At 41.0% G+C, this 20,798-nt stretch overlaps 1 protein-coding gene across 2 annotated transcripts in view; it reads right to left on the bottom strand.

The window, feature by feature from the left end:
* Nucleotides 1-68: 68 nt before the first annotated feature.
* Nucleotides 69-20,798, bottom strand: part of LOC147199487 (stromal membrane-associated protein 1-like) — a 54,409-nt gene continuing 33,679 nt past the window's right edge. For both annotated transcript variants that reach the window (XM_086121627.1, XM_086121628.1), the window contains 5 exons: nucleotides 15,312-15,372; nucleotides 12,782-12,891; nucleotides 4,477-4,654; nucleotides 3,562-3,722; nucleotides 69-2,833 (listed from right to left, as the gene is read on the bottom strand). In XM_086121627.1, the coding sequence (XP_085977753.1) occupies nucleotides 2,708-2,833; nucleotides 3,562-3,722; nucleotides 4,477-4,654; nucleotides 12,782-12,891; nucleotides 15,312-15,372 (636 nt within the window). In that variant the 3' untranslated portion in view covers nucleotides 69-2,707. The remainder of the gene's footprint in view (nucleotides 2,834-3,561; nucleotides 3,723-4,476; nucleotides 4,655-12,781; nucleotides 12,892-15,311; nucleotides 15,373-20,798) is intronic.

The following is a 20,798-nucleotide window of genomic DNA, read 5'->3' as shown; positions in this document are numbered from 1 at the left end:
TGTACTGTAAATGCAGCACACCAGTCTTGAATAACACAGGAGAAATAGTACATATGCACAATTGCATCTGGGATTCAACATCCTTTATTCCAGGTGATCTAAATTCTGGGACCAATGCAAAGCCAATGGAATTCCCAAATGACAAAAAGCTACTCACACATCGAAATTATAGGCTTTGGACAATAATGAACATGGACAAATTGATGTTACAGAGACACGTTTTGTATTAGGCACCAGAAAATGTAAACACAAATGTAAATAAACCTGGAGGACATGTCATGTGTTGATGTGTCATCCACACGAACCACATTTATTTTATGCCTAATGCTGAATATTTATTGCATGGCAGAGGGACCCTGTGACAAGTGAATGTAATTCCCTGCATTGATGTGGCAGTGAATTTATTTTCAACTTTTTTTTTCTTTTTTTTTGCTGGTGTGTGCATTTACACTGTTGCTTTTAATCTCAACATGAACTCAACAGCAACGATGGGACCAGTCCAAAATTTTTCATACAGGTCACCATCATCATCATTGGTCATCCGGGTTTATTTGCTTCACAATAATTGTGCTTCTCTTGTACAGCACGCAACAACGGACACAATAAAAAAAAAAAAAACGGGGAGGACAGAACAATGGGTTAAGACTCACCTATGGATTTGAAACTGCATTGTTATGGAAGGGAGGAGATTGGTCGATGTCTTACAGTTAAAAGTAAATACACATTTCACTTATCTGTTCCCTGATGACAATCTTGAGAGACAGAAACACAATATATTGAGATACAGCGCTCGCTCAGCGGTATTTAAAGTGCACCGAGATGAATCGCGGTGATTCTGCGGTGGTTTAATTTGCCTTCAGGAATGCAAGAGAGGTCTCCAGACAAAAGGAATGACTTTACTGGCTGGGAGCCCAGTCGCTAGACCTGGCGTTTTGCTTCAGAAACGAAACATGCAGCATGGCCGCAGAAAACTCCAACGAGACCTTAGCTTTGGACAACCCAACAGTGGATAGTTTGTTCACTGTCAACACCTGATTTACTGAGATCTCGAATAGAGGGGGCAAAATTGCATGTTCAAAATAATAGACTGCACACGCGCTGATGGTTGACAATGCGGCGCGTGAGCTACTAAGACTGCATTCTTATCATTTTACAAATGGAATCGGTTTTGAGTGATTTCACATTGCACAGCTGGCTTTCTGGACTACAACTCCGCAGATGGGAAACACTCTGCTCAACGTACAGCGATCGCAATATGTTCCAAGATGACAGTTGCCAATTCGAGCATATACAGTCCTCCAAAACAGAAAGTTATGAAAATTTTAATGCATTGGTTCCATCTACCGTAATAAATGGCCATTGTGATGTAAAACCTCAATGATATGAAGAAATATCTGTAAAATATACACAATAAAATGTGTATTCACCACTCAGTAATGAACGCTGGGAGCCAAGTCGGGGCAATGCATAAAGCCGACACACACATCACTTGAAGGTCTATGTCGCATCGCTCTTTTTCTCTTACAGTCTATTTATTGTTGACTACGCCGTCGTATGTTTGTCGACACAGATGTGTGTACTGAATGACTGACTGATTTGCATAAGACACCGAGCCAGAACAAGGCGTTGCCTTAGTGTGCAGCCAAGACAGCTCAATTTTGGCGTTCTTGTCATTCTTGTTTCATTATTAAGCATTGTCATGAGTTGTCACACGATAGAGATGCGTTTACTGCTTTTCGGACACGTCCATTTCCAGTTCTATTGTCTTTCACTATTATCATCTTTGCAGTCACAGAAGGGCACCGGTGATGGAATCACAAAATCTTTGTGGTTGCTCACTCAGATGAACTCTCGTGTGACATCTCATGTGATTTGACCTCCACGTTTGTGTGACTTTTGAGGATTCTTTTGAGCAGTTGATGGTTTCAAATCAGTGTGACCTCAGAGTCAGACCTACGAGTTTCAATTTTGAGGTTCCGCTGTAATTCCAAGTGGACCTCAAGAAAAAATAATAAGGTAAAGAAAACAAACTTTCCTGTAGCGACTTCATGTTTTGGATTTACTACATAAGCATCCTTGTCCATCACTGCAGAACTGTTATATTTCAGTTCTATTCTCCAATTTTGTAATTCTGTAATTGAGCATGATTAACAAATTATTATACAACAAATGTCTGGGGGATGACTCACTGACCTGACCGCCGGCGATGGCTCTGGGGTTTACACCGCATTTTCACACAAATACAGAACTGGTCAGACTATTAGCGGCGCACAATGCTCTGCTGGCTCGAAAGAAGGTGAGGGAAGGTGTGGGAGGAGTAGAACATACGCAGCAGAGCGAGGAGACAAACCACGACAAGGGAACCATATCTACTGTACGCACTCAATGACTATTTACTATCTATTAAGTTTTAAAATGCTATTATAGAGCTTTAACATTACTTTAGCGGATACTCTGTCCAGCAATGTTCTCTATTGTTTATTGGACTGAAACTGTACGTACTCTTCACACAACACCAACAGGAAATCCAAATGAGATCCAATTAAGACAAAACATGACGGTTGCCGGATCCCCCGCCCCTCCGCCCCACCCCCAACCTGCCTGTATCGTCTTGGCATTGTAAAGGAAACCTTGAGGATGGTGTGGAGGAATGGTTGTTGTGTAGGCGCCACAGGCCGCACCACAGATTTTCTGGACTGTGGACTCGTCACTTCCACAGCTGAGTGCTGAGGGTCTGTCCAGAAGCTGTTGGCGCTGCGGACCAACTGGCTGCAGGGGTGCCCGATGGGGGTGCGCCTCCATTTGTGGCCATGTCTGACATCTGCTGGGATAACTGAGAGGAGAAAGATGCAAGTGTATTAGAAAAAAAACCATATATAAGAGAGAGAGAGAGAGAGACCAGAAAAAGGAAAGAAAAACACACTTTACCCCACTCTTCTCCTTGATTACTGCTCTCCCCACCACTCCCCAAGTCACCTCCTGACACTTTGCCTCAGGCTTCTCTATTCGGCGCCTCATCTGCTTCTCTCTGCTTGCCCTCGGTCTTCCATTTTGTCTTATCTATTATGAATGTGCCTTGGTGCTGCAACACTCTCTTATCCGACCATCTGAGAGCTTTGTGCAGGCATGTGTGTATGCACACACGTGCACCACACGCACACGCTTATACGCGCATGCAAACTAAGAGCCGACGCGATCTCAAATGTGAACCGGCTTTCAGTCACAGCACCTTGGCTCCCACTCTATCACCCTCACTGACAATAAGAAAGACACACACGGATTGAAGATCTGAAGCTAGTGTTCAAGGCATCTCTCTCTCTCTCTCTCTCTCTCTCTCTCTCTCTCTCTATATGTATATGTATATATATATATATACACGCACACACACACACACACACACACACAGTCTTTAGATGGGGTATCACTGTATCGATGTGTCTGCTGCACGATCCTTGGTCTACATTGGTCAGAATGGGCTAGTTTACGTAGATGATGCAGGCCACATATCGACACGTTATCATTGATATCAGTTGCTGATCGATTGAATATTGAATGTTTTACCTGGCCCACAATCCACTGTCCTTGCTGAATGCCGTGCGTGTTCTGCCGCATGTCCACGTAGCTACCGTTAGGTCGAGTCATGCCTGACGTCATGGCCCCCCCTTCCATGATGGCGCTGTTGAAGCCCTGCTGTGTTACGTGAGGCGGGCCCATGTGTATGCCTGTAGCGCAACACACAATAGAACAGTGATTCGGAACGTTAGCCCATTTTAATTTACAGACGGAGCTGAATGCCCCTTCTCCTCAATCCCATTTCTAATCCTCGAGTCAAGTCAGTGTTATCACAGAGCAATATAATCAATGCGCACATGTAAATTCCGCGTAAGGCTACTGCCCCCTCCTCTCAATGACCAAATGTCACAGTGATTTCCCTACACTTGACACGCACGCTAAGAACACTCTCCTGCACCTGCACACACATGTGCACGCTCCACACAAACAACTCCACAGTTTCTTTTGAATAATAAAAGGATCCGAAGAGAGTGAGTCTGCTTTCACTTCCCTGGTTAAGCCGGACACCAGAAAATGGACCTGACTGCAAGAAAGATTCAGATCATTATCAGCTGATTCGTTGGTCATCATTGGGTAATGGCTACCGGCTCAACGTAATGTACAGTAAATGCAGAAGAGTCAATGATGATGATGACCCGCTGAAAGTATCTTTCTCGACAACCGCAGAGGGGGAAAAACACGAGAGCGCTCAATGTATGACAAAACTGTAATGGTTGTTATTTATCCAGCAATAGGCTGTGTAGTCTAAAATTATGAAGTAACTGTTTCAAAATGTGATTATTAACTCCCCTAAGTATAAGACTTGTAAAGCTCATGTTTTGATTATAGTAGTGTGTTGTGTGTGTGCGTGTGTATTGTCGATGTATTGTGTTGTATTGTGTATATGCATGTTTTGCATAGTACCTTGCCCAGTAGCGAGCTGCTGCTGGCTCTGTGGCTGACTGCCCGCTGAGCTGTTGGCGTAGAGAGACAGGATGGAGTCTTTAGATAAGAGCTTTTTCTCCACTGCCCTTGTGGTGGTACAGGTGGAGGTAGAGGAAGAAGATGAAGAGGTGGAGGGATCTGATGCCTGAGGTGCTCTCTGTTGGGGTGGAGGGAAATGGACGGAATTTCTCCATTAAAAAAAAAAAATGGATATGGCTTGCACATTTTTATCCCCTTCCAATGAAAAGCAGAGTGACTGGCTAGTGAATTGGTGGCTGTGCACGTGCTGAGAAAATTACTGTAACTGTGTGCAAGGTGCACACATTTGAATATCATTTAAGGCAGATTTTTACAGAACAGTACATTGGTGTTAGTTTTAAAAAGACATTATCGTTGTCAATTTGTTAACCAATTTGCTTTATCTTGCTTCTAAATCTTTGTCACATATCAAAAGAAATTCGAAGATTGAAGTAAGGGTAATGAGAGCTACGTTTTAGGACATGAGACAGTCTGTCGAAAAGTGATTACAATTAGACCGCTGCCAACAATACATAAAGGTTGTACTCTCAATACAAGTTTGTGTGTGTGCATATGAGTGTAGGCATGAGTGTGAAAAGGGGGAAGCAGAAGCGACTTCATGGATACAATCAGAGGAGACTGAGAAATAGTGGCCACTGAGAAACACACTCACACACACACACACACACACACACACACACACGCACACGCACACGCACACACACACGCGTACGCACGCACGCACGCACGCACACCACTTTGAAAGTATGTTTGGCTCAACTACTTAGCAGGCAGCGTTGCACTCATCTGCCTCACTCAGCTGACTCTTTTTGACTAGGAGAGGGGAAGACAGGCAAAGCAAGCGCCGAAAGCAGTCGGGTGCAAAGGAATACGGAGAAAGCACATTTGGGAAGGAGGCACAACTTACTTGGGAGAAGGAGAGCTGGGGGTGATGGAGGATGCACCCAAAACATAAGAGAAGGAAGTAGAGGGGAAAGGAGGCAGGGGGCAAGGAGGGAGGATGATGGGGAGAGACAAGTAGGGCAACGGTGAGAGGATTGTGAGAGTGATGAGGGAAAAAAATAAAGCGCAGAGGTTGAGGAGGGTGAAGAGAAAACATCCTTTGAAGCAAAAGCAGGGCAAGTCGGGGCAGTATTAAAATATTTTAAAAGGTGGAGAGGAATTGGGCTGCAGCGATTCTTTGAAGAGATGGTGCGTCAGGTATTCAGAAAAGCATGATGCTATTCATAGATGCAGCACATATGCAGCAACCGTGCTGCTAAATTAAGGAGTAAATGGAACGACAATGATCCTGAACTGATCAACCCGAACATGACTCAACGGCAGCGTAAAGCCCATTTGCTCCGAAGAGAATTCACACGTCGGAAACACACGTCTGGCGGATTTCAAATCCTCAGTGATAGACAAGACATTGAGCGTCATTCCTTCCTGGAATTATGTTTTTCAGAATGGAAGCTGTGACTTGAAAATCATATTGCTCTGCAATATTGTGATAACACCATCTTTGATGCCTGATGGAACACGTTCAGCAAGAAGAAAAAAAAAACTGCTTGGAGGAATGACAAGTTTAATTAAGTTTGCATTAAGATATGTTTGGCGTGCGTAGCTCAGATTATAAGAGTTAATTAGGACTTTGGTGAGAAAATTTGTGAGATTTGCCAGCCTGGAAGCCAAACTAATATGCATAGTCCAGAATGACTGATCTGCCCCGCTTCTCTTTCAAAACTTTTCCATCCCCCGAGAGTCGAGTCTAAAGCGTTACAAAAGTAATGTGATTACATTATTACAGCATATTATTTGCGTTTAAAAATCAATTTTAGTGCTGACAATTTTAGTTTTAGTTTTTTAGTTTTGTAAATGTTGACCCTTGGGAGAGCACATTCTCAAAACCGGACATTTTGTACCTCCAAAAAGTGCTCCGTCAAGATTTTAAATTGTAGGATTTGATTGCCGCAGTCAAAACGCGTTGCACCCTTCCGCTTCGTCTTTCTTTTCGTTTTTGTCCAGGGCCAATACTATACGGTGATTGGTAAGATTTTCAATCACTGTTCAAGCAATGATTGGGCAGTCGACAACACAATCCTGAATATTTAATTGGTCATCAACGATTCAGTCATGATTTACTCATTTTGTACCGCTTATATGATCGGGATCATGGCTGATCTGGATATCATCTTAATTCGGGCGGGAGGCAACGTACAGCTTGCACGGGTAGCCAGTTAATCACAGGAAACAACAGTAGCTGCACAACAACAAGATTTTGATAGCTATACAAAAAAAGATCAAGTTAGTTGACATCAACACAAACCTCCACAAGGTGTGAGTGAAGGTATCACAGTGTACTGTTCACAGAGGACTTGATGATGCAAACCAGTCATCCTAGTCACAAGGTGAGACATAGGGAAGAAACTTATCACACTGCGCAGGCAAAGTCATGGCTTTGGATTCCATGGCTTCTTCTGGGATCGGGAGAAGCAAGAAGGAAAAGAACTTTGAGGCTAACCAAGTGAATGTTCAGATGTAAACCCTAAAGAGCATGCAGTTTACCTAAAACAAACAACTGAAAGGGACCACGGTGAAAATCTGGAAAAGCTAGAGAAAAAAAAAACAAACAAGCAAAAGTTTGGTGATGCCAATGATGATTTGCAATCAAATATTTACTTTTCATCTCAAGTGTCTGTCCCAACACTTTTGCTCATCTTTGGAGTTTTGTTACAAATAATGCTAATCTTAACCTAATCTTCAAAAGTATGGATCGGATGCAGAAGTAAATAAATAAAAATGGAAATATCGATCTTACCTCACATTCATTTTTTGACGTAAAACCCATGAAAAGCCAACAATAAATAAAAGTGTTCCAATACATTTGCAAGAGAGCATCTAGAGCAGGGGTCACCAACTTTTTTGAAACTAAGAGCTCCTTCTTGGCTACTGATGACTGCGGAGGGGCTACCAGTTTGATAGGATGCACTTTTGAAATAAATTTGCTCCAACCACCTTCATACTAAATGATGAATGAGGTTCATTTCTGAGAAGACACCGATCACATTCGCGATTCCTCATAATAATTATGAAACGTAAATATCAATTGGCCACAAGTTATTATAAATATCTGCCACTGTTCACAGAGTTCGAATTGATCGCTTCGACAATATTCCTGGAAAGTCACAGTGTCTCATCACTGGTGAGCTATTTTTGGAATACTGTTGGCCAGCAGGCTAATCAGCCCTCGGGGACTCCCGAGGGCTGCCTGGTGCCCGCGGGCACCGTGTTGGTGAGCCCCGGTATAGACAAACAACCAAACAATCACATCAATGAGCAATTTTGTGGTACCGTATTTTCCGGACTATAAGTCACTCCTTAGTATAAGTCGCACCGGCCATAAAATGCATAATAAAGATTCCACACATAAGTGTCTCTCCAAATCACTAAATCCAATGAAATTTTCATCTTCGGTGTCTGTTTGAAACAAGTCTGCCAACTCTGGAGGTAGAAAATGTGGCGCTTCCTATTCTACATCGCTTACGTCACTCATTGTCGACTTATCAACACAGACCTAGAGCGCCCTCTTACGGCCTAGTGTGAATATAACATATGAAATGATATAATAATGTGTTAATAATTTCACACATAAGTCGCACCAGAGTATAAATCGCACCCCCGGCCAAACTATGAAAAAAACTGTGATTTATAATCCGAAAAATACGGTAATTCAATTAACATAAATACTTGGGAATCTGAGAGGAAGCCCAAGCGCCGAGACAAAACTGCACAGCGTAAGACCCGAGCTGATGTTCCAAGGATAAGCTCCTAGCGGATGTTTCCCCAAGTAGAAGCCCCCCCTTACGTCATTCAACCGCCTAGCTTGAAAGACAACTAGCCACCAGAGTAACAAGGAACAAAAGAAGCACTCTGCATTGGTTCCACCATATATGGAGTGCCGTAACCAAACAAATAATTTCATGAGATAGGACCGCCCCTTCAACACAGTCCAAACCTCCATGATATTTTCTCCTTTGAGAGAACCATTGGGGCAAACATGAAACCTTGCCATTTACCATATGAACCGGACCAAATAGAATGGGGCCAGTTAGGTTCAAATTGTGACGCACATCATGCACAATTACGTTTTTTAGTCAAGACTATGTAGGATGTGCACTTTAGATGTGCCACTCAGACATCGAAATTCACAAAGACTTAACATTCCTCGGCGCACACGTGCACGCCCACATAGCATGTGATATGTCGGGGGGCTCCTAGCAGCGCATTGTGCCATAGAGGCTCCACAACAAGGCTCCATTCTGTTCAACCGATGCTGTGCTGTATGGTGAATTACCATCTCTCACGGCATTGTCCCCGCTGTCGCTATTCACTCTCACACACACACACACACACACACACACACACACACACACACACACACACACACACACACACACACACACACACACACACACACACACACACCAACCTTTTCCATCACTGCTTGAAACATCCATATACTCCCCTCTGTTCGACCATCTGTGTCTTTAAACCCCCGGTAAGAATGTTTGTGCGCATGTGTAAAAACTAAAAAAAAAAAAAAAACCCTGAACAAAGAAATGAGTGCACTAAAAAAAAGAGGACAGAAAAACAGGTGAAAAAATTTCAATCATGAGTCACCAGTTCATTACATGACTTGTCTGCCCCATTTTGTTTCTTCACTCAACAGTCCCTCTTCAGCGATTAATTGTATGAGTCTCTTTTTTTCCAAATTCCGAGCTCACTCAACCCAGTCTTCTCCATTTCTCTTCACACTTGTAATCTGTTTAGCACTGAACTTGAGCACCTGAAAAGGCCAACGAGCAATTGACGCCGCGTTCATTTAGCTTATAAAATTTACTCGGTGTCCCAAACGAGCCTCCAAATCAGTTTGGTATGGATTCATGTCCGTCATTTTATCTGCTAGAGAAAACAATGACACTTCCAGGAGAAATGCTCCACTTGCAGTTTATTACAGCTACAAAGTGGCTGTTACGGTTTCGTGGTTTTAATTAGTGTAGCCTTGCCAAGGACATTTTTAACAGCAGTAGAAATTTAATATTAATGGCTGAATCCATCACAGATTGCCTCGTTTAGGGGCAATTGTTTGACATTTTGCTGATTTTACACTGTGCTGCTTTGAGAAATACTTTCTGTAAATAATTAATTGCTAATCCACGATTCAAATGTGTGAAATGAAAACAAACCGAAAATGTCAGTTGGACTCGGAAAAGACTGTATAATTACCATACTACTTTCAAGGTTATAAACGACTTCTGAATATAAATAAATAAATAAAAGACATGATTTCCCAGAGAATTATTTTAGTGCTGAGTGCATCTGCGGTAGAGCGAAAAAATGTGACTATTGACGACTCCCCGCTAAAATGTTTTATAACTGCCTATATTAAAGAGTTAAAACCATCAATATAGCACAAAGTATGATCGAAGAAATGCATTCGACTAAAAAGTAACAAGGCTGCCCCTGAGCTTTTTAATAGCCACTTAACAGAGCGGCCAATACGATCCGTAACTTCCATTAACAACACGGGCTAAAATGAGCTCTTCTGGGATATAGAAAGAAATTACGGCCTGATTTACTAGCGGGTACTAAATTGTGTTTTCACTCTCATAGTATGGGTACATACGACTGGTGGACATTTTGCATGTGATCCACTACGAATTTGTCTAAAAATCCTCGCACACTTTAAAGACAGCAACGTGTTAGGTGACTTGAAAACTTAAATTCGGCCATCGGTGAAATGTGAGCAGCAATGGATTGGGTTTGGTTGTCTGCATGTGCCCTGTAATTGCCTGGCGACCAATCAGGCGTACACTCCACAAGCTCACCCGTGGCCTTCAACAATCTATTTAAAATGAGGATAGGGCTTAAACACACATAAGACATGCAGGAAATACGTTCGCAAGGGAGACAGAGAGAAAGAGAGAAGAAACACAAATCCTCTCCCTCCCACAAGGCTGTAATCACAATTTTGTAATTGACATTCACAGATAAGCAAGCACTCCCAGATGCCAGTTAATAGCTGCAAGAATCAGCAAGCGAGAGCTTCCCCCTTTTTTTCATGCACCTGGATAATCACAGCCAGAAAGCAAAATCCGCCTACTAAAATCCCAAAGCCATGCTTGGCGTAGCTGTACAAGTCTTTGTAAAAGTTGAGCCTGCCGCATGCACAGTGCACTCATCCACTTTCTAGACTGCCAGACGTTTTCAGAGCAGAGATGGCCATCTTGCCAGCTCTTTTAGAGACCCACCGAATATAGTGTTCTCTGACTATATAAACACCAAAACTACCAAAAGAACGTGTACGCTGTTTTCTTTCACCTGAAAAAAAATATTGCTACTCTTTCTTTACCTATCAGCAGTAGGACATAGATTGGTTGACCAAACACACTTGTTTCTAACAATTGTAGAAACAAGCTTTTTGAAAAAGATAATCATGACAAGCAGAACAGCTATTTTGACGTCAATATTTTTTTTCTTTGGTGACATCTCAAGTATCCGAACGTGGCCTGAAGCTAACAATTATAGTCTTCTGTTGATTATTTTGTTGATTAATTGTTGAATCGGAATGTTGAAAAAAAAAGTTTACATTTCCATCCTTTCATCCAAAACAGGATATTATTTCAAATTGACAGCGCGCAAACATAAATCAATTATGATTGGGTTACTGCTTGTGTCCGTAACATAAAATGGGCACAAATGTCAATCACTGTTTTTCAAAGATGAAGCAATTGTTTTATTTTGATTCAACACAAATATCAATATTTACTGATGAAAAGCTGAAATCGTGAGCATGTGAACAGCTGTTAATTAAAAAGATATCTAGACAATTCATTGGTCATCAAAAATAACGATCCATTAACTTGATAATGACAAAACAATGCATTAATTGTTATTATTTGTATCGTTATTATTATTATTGTTATACAACCATGTGTTCCAGTTGGCTCAGCGGAGCAAAAGTATCATGGTCAACATCGTTCACAATGCTGTGTTCAGCTGAAGTGGCCGAAAAGCAATGTATTTTCGATGGAGATATGCCTCTTTTAATATTGGAACATGAAGACAACGATATCGTGGCAATTTTAATATTGCTATATCGCCATTATCGTTACATCCCAACAGCTCAAAATCATAATTACAGTTAAGTTTCACTTTTTTCCCTATTTGTGCAATTCAAAATTGGTGTTATTCAAATTCATTGTTTCCTTTATTCTAAATTTGAATTGTTGTGGGTGTTCGTGTTTGATTTCTTCATTTGCTTAACCCAATGCCTGGATTGGCTTTGTGAGATTGGCCCACAGTATGTTCAAGGACAGGCCAAGATGGCTTTTACAAATTAAAAAGTATGGCACTTCGCTTTGATACACCAGAAAGAATTTCTCTGTAAAATAACAGCAAATTAGTAGCACCGGGGAGGCCAGTCATTTACGGTGATTTAACAATGCCTCGAATGTAACAGTAGAGTACTGTATTTTGAATTACAGTACTGTATATTACCTTAGGATAACGGTGGGTCATACGGTAATTTCACACAGCCTCTACAGATTAACAAACTAATCAAGGGGTTGAAGAAATGGCAAGTCTACTGCACTTACAAACCAATGTTGAAAAGAGAGTGCTATCTAGAGGAGTCAACAACTGGTTCATGAAGCAAATTTGAAGCTTCATGTTCCCATCATAACTAAAGATAAAAAGATAGAAATGTGGTCCCTATTTCCACCGCTGTGAAATTCCAGTTTGTTATTCACAACCGAGCATCCACTGTTAATTTACATGTGGGTATAAATATTTAATGGTATTTGATATATTTTCTTTTCAAAATACAGTAAGATACTGTTCTCTCATCAGAAATGGACAGCAATCCGTTGTTGTAATCTGTCAAATTCCAATTCTTGCTAACTGACTGATTTAACTGTTAATTTACACACTACGGACAGACATTTAACAGTATTTTACAATTGTTATAGTAAACAGTCAGATACTGTTGTGAATTCACCGCAAATGTACAGAATTCCGTTACAGTGTATAATCTGCGGTGTGTATCTACATGTTGGTATGACATCCATTATTGAAGAGGTGTTGCAATTTTAGACATGACTGTGTGTGTTTGTGTGCCATCGCTTCAGTGGTCTCAGTTGATTCCCTCTAAAGCAGCCAGTACACTGATAAGAGACATTGTGTCGGTGTGCGTGGATATTACCTTCGCCTGTTGCATGTTGTTGGAGGACGGGAGAGGGTTGGAGACCATTGGTCCAAAGATGTCCAGGTCATCATTGATCGGTGAGCCTTTTGCTTGACCGTCTGGAGTATCTGAAAGACAGAAAAGGATTGTTCCTGTTGCTGAAAACTCGCTGGTTCCACTATTGACAAAAATGCCACGTTTTTGTGATTGAGAAAGAACATCTGAATGGAAAAACTCCCATTGATTTCATTGGAAAATCAAATTCAAGTCCTGATTTTGGCAGGCTATTAACCCTTTCAGGGCCAGTGGTTACGACAGTAGACAGCTTATCATCTTATCAGGTTACAGGGTGCATGAAAGGGTTAAATACAAGAAGGTGTCGGCCTCCATGTGATCACAAGAGCTTAAAGAAAAGAGGTATTGAATAACTATTGGCAAGCAGTGGATTGGGAACATCATCTCAAAGTGGATATCAATGTCACAAGTCTGACATTACTCCAAACGTGGACACTTATCTAAAATGGACTAAAAGTTAAGTTCAAATTCTGTGGCTGGTTGCCATAGAAAAGTAGTACGAACTTTCTGGCATTTACTACGCTCTTTTCTTGCTCTCATGTCTCAAAACAAGTAGAATACGAGACCCCCAAAAAAGGCAGTAACAAGTGAGAAACATTTTGAAGACCGAGAGCTCTTTCATCATTTGTGGAGAATGTGCCATATTCAAACAGATTTCATCTTGACAATCAAAATATTAATGTTTTTATTTCGAAATGGATGTATTCAAGTTCAGATTTCATTTTGGCCTTGGCCCGCTTTTGCCTCACACCCTAAGGCTGAGAGTAGAGTCCATTTTCACTGAAGAGGTGATTTACGTGACACCTCAGTGGAAGATGAAAATGTAGACTTCCATTGACTAAAATGGAGTATACAGATGGTTTTACAGCCCAGGTAAGGGCTGAATTAATTTATGATAATTGTCTTCCTGGTTCGTGTGGTTGTAAGATTAGAACTCAATGATCTGTAATTGCAGAGTTGGATGGGTACAACACTCCCATTCAATTATGTTTGAAATGACAGAGTTGGTATGACTTTAGGGGTAAAAGACAAACAAGATCAAACATAAAGCAAAGGTCTGTTTCAATACGAAGTGATTGTGGAATAATTTTGGAACCGACGTGAAAAAGTGTGAATTACTTGCAGTGTTCAAAAACAGGTTCAAAAGTACAAAAAAAAAAACCCTTTAAAATCCCCAACATAAATCAGGTATAAGTCAGTAAAATGATTAAATGACGTAATTTTTGGAATTTGTTAGACTGAGTGTAATATAATGAAATATTGATTATGAGTTTCAGAGTCCAACAATATGTAAATGTGTATTTATGTGCTGCATGTAAATATGCTGTACACTTAAGTGGAAGTGCAGTTGTGTATATAGGAGTAGCTACACACACACACACACACTTTGCAGTTTTATTTTTGTTTGTTCATACAGGTATATATGTGGCCTGTCTGATTAAGCTGCAGCTTTGACAGACATTCGCTTTCATATTCAGATTTTTATCCACACTTCTAAGTGGCAATATTCAATTATGGAGATGAGCAGGAAGGAGAAAAGGGCCCATCATCGTCGTCATCATCATCATCTTTTCCTCCATGGTTACAATGAGATGGGGCTGCCTCTCTAGAGCACTCTCAACTTCTCCATGGAAACAGACCAACTGTACAAGATGTGGAAGGTTTTGGGGTTTTTTTGTTTTTTGTTTTTTTAGTAATCATCCAGTATCCCTTTACGCCACACAAAAAAAAAATTCACTCACATGTGAAACTGTTCACCTGTTTTTACTCTTGTAAATAGTGGTAAGGCAAAACTGACAAAATGTGTACAGTATTATGAAATGGTAGAAGCAAAATCTGAAGTACAGTGGATAAAAGATACAGGCTCTTGTTCAAATGCCATTTTTTGTTTGTTTGTGTTTTTACAATATGAGAAATCAAAAGAATAAATAATCAGAATACCGTGTTTAGACACAGGGTGCCACATATAAGTTGTTTTATCTTGTATGTTGTGAGAGGGAAGAAATTTCATCTGTGCTGCGTGTTGCACATTTGACAATAAAGTTGTACTTGATACTTGATAAGGAACATTTCGGGCTTGATTTTTTTTACCCTTTAACTTTTTAGTCTATGTAGGCAATAAACTGCAACAATATCCGAGCTCTTTTAGGAGTCAACAAATCAATTCTACGTTTAATACCATTTATCGACTTGCCTATCGATTTGTAGATTTGCCTGACATACCAGGTCACGAGATATCACAACCATAGTGACATGACTCATATATCCTGACTGCATTCAACTGTTCACTAATGGCAGACATCTATCAACTACAAATGCCAGCTAAATCAATCAACAACTGTAAATACTTATTTTGGCATCTTGAGTTCAATTTGCATATCTGATACATTAGGCAGAAAGTCATCACACTTTGTCCCAATATGGGAAATGGAAATCTTCTCATGAAAGAGTGTGAGGGTTTCTCATGTCTTACCCAAGCCCAAAAGGTCCACAGCTGCCTCTTGATTTTTCTTCGGACTGGCTCTCGACTCCGACTGAATTAAAAAAACAACAACAACAAAAAGCAAGCCCATTAAAGAATGCCTAACAACGTCAATTGTACCTTGGCAATGTCATTCGATATCAAATCGAGAGAACTATTTTAATTTAAAACAGATACACAGGACAGAGAAAGTGAAAGGCAGATTCAATGTCGAAGAAATGTAAGAATAAAAACAAAAAAAAAACATGAATACGGAAGAGAGAATCGGTAATATCAGAGAGAAAACTGATGTGGGGGAGTATAACAAGCGTAACAAGGGCGACTGCATGGGATTTAAGAGCTCTACAATGCTGCTAAGAAAACCAATTTCCCCTCCGACTAAAGATCGATGGGTCACATTAAAGGCAATACCTTACCAATTCCAGGCGATGAAAACAATTACAGTGCCTAAGCCTAATCAGTAATGCATTGGCTGTGAATTGGGCGCAGGGACTGAAGAAGCACGTGAAAAGTAGTGGCCCCAATCCCAGCAGGAAGCCACCTGGCTAACTGCGGAAAATTGTTGTTCCTTGGCTCATATTGGTTCGAAATTAACTTAAGTAGCTCAAGCCAAATTGAAATCTTTATTATCACTTTCAAAGAACAGCAAATGACACAGCGACTTCAAAACCCAGAAGCAATTGTCAGTGGTTGTTTTGTGATTGGTTAATTTATGCGGTATACTGTGAGACTGACAAATGGTTACACCACTCAATTCTATTAAATGTAATATGGATTAAGATTATGCCATTTTCACATAAATATTGAATGAGAATTTCTTATGCTTTAAAGTCAACATGAACTCTGTTCTCTTGATTCACTTGGCTTGGCAAATACCGCACATCAGCGTTGCAGCCAATGTCAGAATTTAATTTGGGATTGGAAGCAAAACTGAAATGTACGGTATTTTCAGCACTCTAGCATTCAATTTTCCCCAAAACCGATAGTGACCCCTATAATCCGATGGCCCTTACGTATATATGCAGTTACAGTCTCTCTATATTCCCCATTCAATTGTTTCCCTGTTCGTGTTCCTATGCCATTTATTGGTGATCATTAGCAGGATTCAATTGTAACCTAAAAGGGTTCTGCCCAACACTAACTGACGTGCATTCACCAACACACACTCAAACGGACAACTACTACTGTGAGCTCTGCCCAGCCATTATGAAACGACAATAGTACCAAAAGCATAGTTAACTCCTGACTAAACGAAGGGAGAAGGAGACAGGCAAGGTCTCGAAGGATATTTAGCCCCTTGTGGATGTGAGCCCACAAAGTTTGTGCGCCTTTTTCTGAATCAATTGTCTTCACTTGCCATTTGTATTTATATGTTTCCTGTCCATGTTTGGGACCAGTTCTCATAGCTTTGTTACAGCTGCAGCAGTTGTGAAGGCTCTATATAGAACGGCATTGTATTGTATTCTCTTTAGCGTAGCTCTATCTAGTGAATGCATAGCGCAACCGCAGCCACTAATGTAGCTTCTATTCTATGCGCCTTATAATGCAGCGCGCCCTATGTCGGAAAAAATGTTTTCATTGAAGGTGCGCTTTATAACCCGAAGTGCTTTACAATGTAGAAAATACGGTACTCACTACAAAGTATAATAAAACTATGATTACAACAGTGCTGCAAACTGGATTTTTGGATTCATGTATTAATGTCCTTAAATATTTAATAGAACATATAAAGAGGTACATAAAACAAAAAATTCTGTTGTGGGGCCAAAATGAGACAGAAATGAGAAAATCCATAGTTTATTGATGCATACAAAGTTCAATTTCCTGCTGTAAAACCTGGGCAATTTGCATCGATTGGGCCGTAAACCTGTCAATATTTGACGAGACCACATTGTCTCGTTAGTGAGACACCTTGAGTTTTCCTGCCGAGAAGGAGTTTTGAGGGACAAACCTCTTGTAATGAGTTACCTGGGCTGACACTGAGTGATGTCGCCGGAGAAAGTTAGTAAGGGACTGCGACAGGCTGTCGGGATAATTTCTCTTCCAAGTGGTAAACGAGGAATTGGAACGGAGGCGAGAAATCGATAGCGCTTCACCTGAATGTGCGAATAGAGTCTCATTTGATGTCCAAGGTGCTGCCTGCCAGCTTTAGAGGGGAAAAAGCAATCCCTGAAATGCTGTCTGTCACATCTGATTGTTGTAACATCCACACCAGACAACCGTGTTCACACGTCTGTCACAATTGACAGGGTAGGTTGTTTTTATGTATGCCTGATGTACAAGACAGGAGCCTCATCAGACATTTTTAAAGAGTCTAAAATTCAGCTGCTGTTTTTGCTTCAGCTACAGACCACATAGAAATACCCAAATGTAGTGTAGAATAATTGGGATGGGGGGTTGGGGCTTCCAGAAATGGTAATATGACTCATAAATATTTATAAAGCACATAAAACTGGACCAAAGATTCTCAGGGGTTTCTGTAGCACCACACTTCCATCAAAGTATAAGATGGTACTTTTATACAAACAAGAGATCTCAGAGAGCAAAGACCATTCGCCAAGGCTACATCTTTTTTTTTTTCCTGTGAAACGAGTGAATGAACTGGTGCTATCTAGCATATGATGGTCTAAAAACAAGGTTTTATCCAGCAATGGGGATGCAATATCAGGTGTTGAATGAAATATTAGCTCTAGAAGTGTTAACTAGCAGTGTAAGCTTCTGATAAGAGACGCATTCTTGATTGCTTAATTCAGTTGTTGAAGCAGTGGAGGTGTGGGTGTGGTGTGAGTTTGTTTGTGTTGATGTGTCCATGCGTTACATGAACATAACATGCGGAGAGTACAGACGGCCAAACATGCTCACTGGCCGTCCGTCTTTTTAATGAAAGTTGTATTGACCATCAGCGCTGCAGTATATGCAGCACAGGCTCGTATTTTGACCAAAATATGTCACAGACATTTTATTAAGATGCCTGAGAACGGTTTTCAGCTGTGAATAAATCTCCGTTATTGTTAAAAATATCCGTTTTCGTTTGCCACAAATTAAAATCTGTATGGCATTTCTTTGAAAAAAAAAACAGTACGAGGTAGCTACTCAAAAAAGAAACGAACCATAAAAATTTAGCTGTCATGAGGAATGACAGAAATCTTAAGATATATTCTGTCGAGAAGATGACATTCTGTGGATTTGGACAACTGGAAGTTAAACAATATGTCAAAATTATTGTTTGGTCCCCAGTTGTCGATTAATTGTTGCACCTCTAAATCTGAGCACTTGAGATTGCATCAGGGTTTTTCTCTTTTTCCCGAGCACAATATATATCCAAACTGTGTCATCAGTCGCATGTTCCAACACGTTTCCTCACGTGAAAAAAAAATGGGTGCATATCCAAAACACTTCAAGCTGGATTGACATGGTACGGTTCAAGTGACATCTTTCAGATTAATTTGCAAATGTAAAGCGTTTTATCGACAATGTGTCACTTGAAATGCACCCGTACATTGATTTTGGAAAAAGAAAAAAAAAACAGTTGCAGGCATCATCTCAGGAATGATGTGCATGTGTTCAACACATTGTGTTGTACAAATATAGTCACCGGTTGGAAAAGACATCACGTCCGGACTTTCAGGACATAGATTGCGTGTGGACAAAGTAAACAAACACTTTAACTAATTTCTATGTATTCAGGGTCTAAGAGATTTTTGTTAAAAGATCTTTTTGGGCAACTTTGACGAAGGCTACAGCTTTGACACAACCTGCTGCATGTGTAGGGGGGAAAAAAAACAAAAAACAAAACCCAAATACGCTGTCCCTCGCACATACAGTAAAAGGAGGATTCGAAACAAAGGTCTGATTGTCAGAGGAAAACAATGACTCGGGGAAGAGCAAACAATAATGAGTGTTGGGGGGAGGAAACAAATAACGAAAGGAGTGGGAGACGAGGGTTGGCAATTGGCTGGCAGGGAGAGCAAGTGGCCAAGAGGGGATGGAAACAAAAGGGGCAGGAAAGGGAGGACAAATAAGAGAGTGAGAGAGGAAAAAAAAATTGAGGGCATTCGCGGAACATAAAACAGAGTGCCGCAAATGAATTGTGGGCACTGTCCACATTCGACATTCTGGAAGGGCAACTGAGCGAATGGTCCCTCTAAGACAGTTGTACACAGTCTGTGTGTGTGTGTGTGTGTGTGTGTGTGTGTGTGTGTGTGTGTGTGTGTGTGTGTGTGTGTGTGTGTGTGTGTGTGTGTGTGTGTGTGTGTGTGTGTGTGTGTGTGTGTTGCACCATCATTTAAGCTAGCGTGTTCCTGACACTTTGGGAAAATGCCACATGTTCATGCTTAGGGGACATTTCCTCAGCTTTTACAAATGTTGTCTAATCCATTAAGAGGGAATGCCAGCACACACCATCCACAGCAATATTGTGCAATCTTAATCACTGTGAAAGGAGGTTCACGACGTTACTCATCTTTTCATGGACAGTTCAGGGAGACACCGTAGTGTTACTTCACGACTGAATGTGCGCGTGAATATATCAGATCCTTGGATTGACTGGTTTGAGCAGTATGCCGGAAGGCAGGGGTGCCAAACTCATTTTTGTCGCGGGCCACATTGTGGTTACGTTTTCCCTTGGAGGGCCATTATGAACTTAGGAAACCATATAAATCCACATATTACACACACAGCGCACAACAAATTGATGAATAACTAGTTTTAGAATCACAAGTCAGGAATAATGACTGTTATTGTGGATTACATATGACAATTTGAAATTTTGGTTCAGACTTTAGCAAGCATCATGGAACTTGACATGCGTGATTTGCTTTCGCGGGCCACAGTGAATGATGTGTTGGGCCAGATCTGACCCCCGGGCCTTGACTTTGACACCGGTGCCGTAAGGCTACAGATTGCAATTCAATACAGACTCCATTCGAGGATCATTTTTTTAACTGTTTGCATGTTTGTTGTGAAACGTCACACAAAGATTTTGTTGTCACCACCTTTCTCGTCTTCGGTTTTGTCACGAATGGTTTAGACCATAGGTGTCAAACTCAGGTCCTGGAGGGCCGCTGCCCTGCATGTTTTCCAAGTCTCCCTGTTGCAACACACCTGATTCAAATGATCAGATCATCAGCAAGCTCTGCGCAAGCCTGACATTGAACCTGTTCATTTGAATCAGGTGTGTTGCAACAGGGAGATTTGGAAAACATGCAGGGCAGCGGCCCTCCAGGACCTGAGTTTGACACCTATGGTTTAGACAAAGTTTAATATGTTACAGATGTGCAACTCTGGAAAAATATCCAGTAGAAGGAGAACTCTTCAAAATGATCGGTTTCACTGGTTACTGTTGACGTAAAAGGACTGTTGTGTTTTATTCTATAAATAACTACTATGACGACATAGTTCATAATGGCCCTCCAAGGGAAAACGTAACCACAATGTGGCCCGCGACAAAAATGAGTTTGGCACCCCTGCCTTCCGGCA

This window comes from Hippocampus guttulatus, chromosome 10 (assembly GCF_054856545.1).
Source record: "Hippocampus guttulatus isolate MCC_2025c chromosome 10, RoL_Hgut_1.0, whole genome shotgun sequence".
Taxonomy (NCBI): domain Eukaryota; kingdom Metazoa; phylum Chordata; class Actinopteri; order Syngnathiformes; family Syngnathidae; genus Hippocampus; species Hippocampus guttulatus.
Note: the sequence above shows the minus strand (reverse complement) of the source record. Positions and strands in the feature narration are given on the sequence as shown.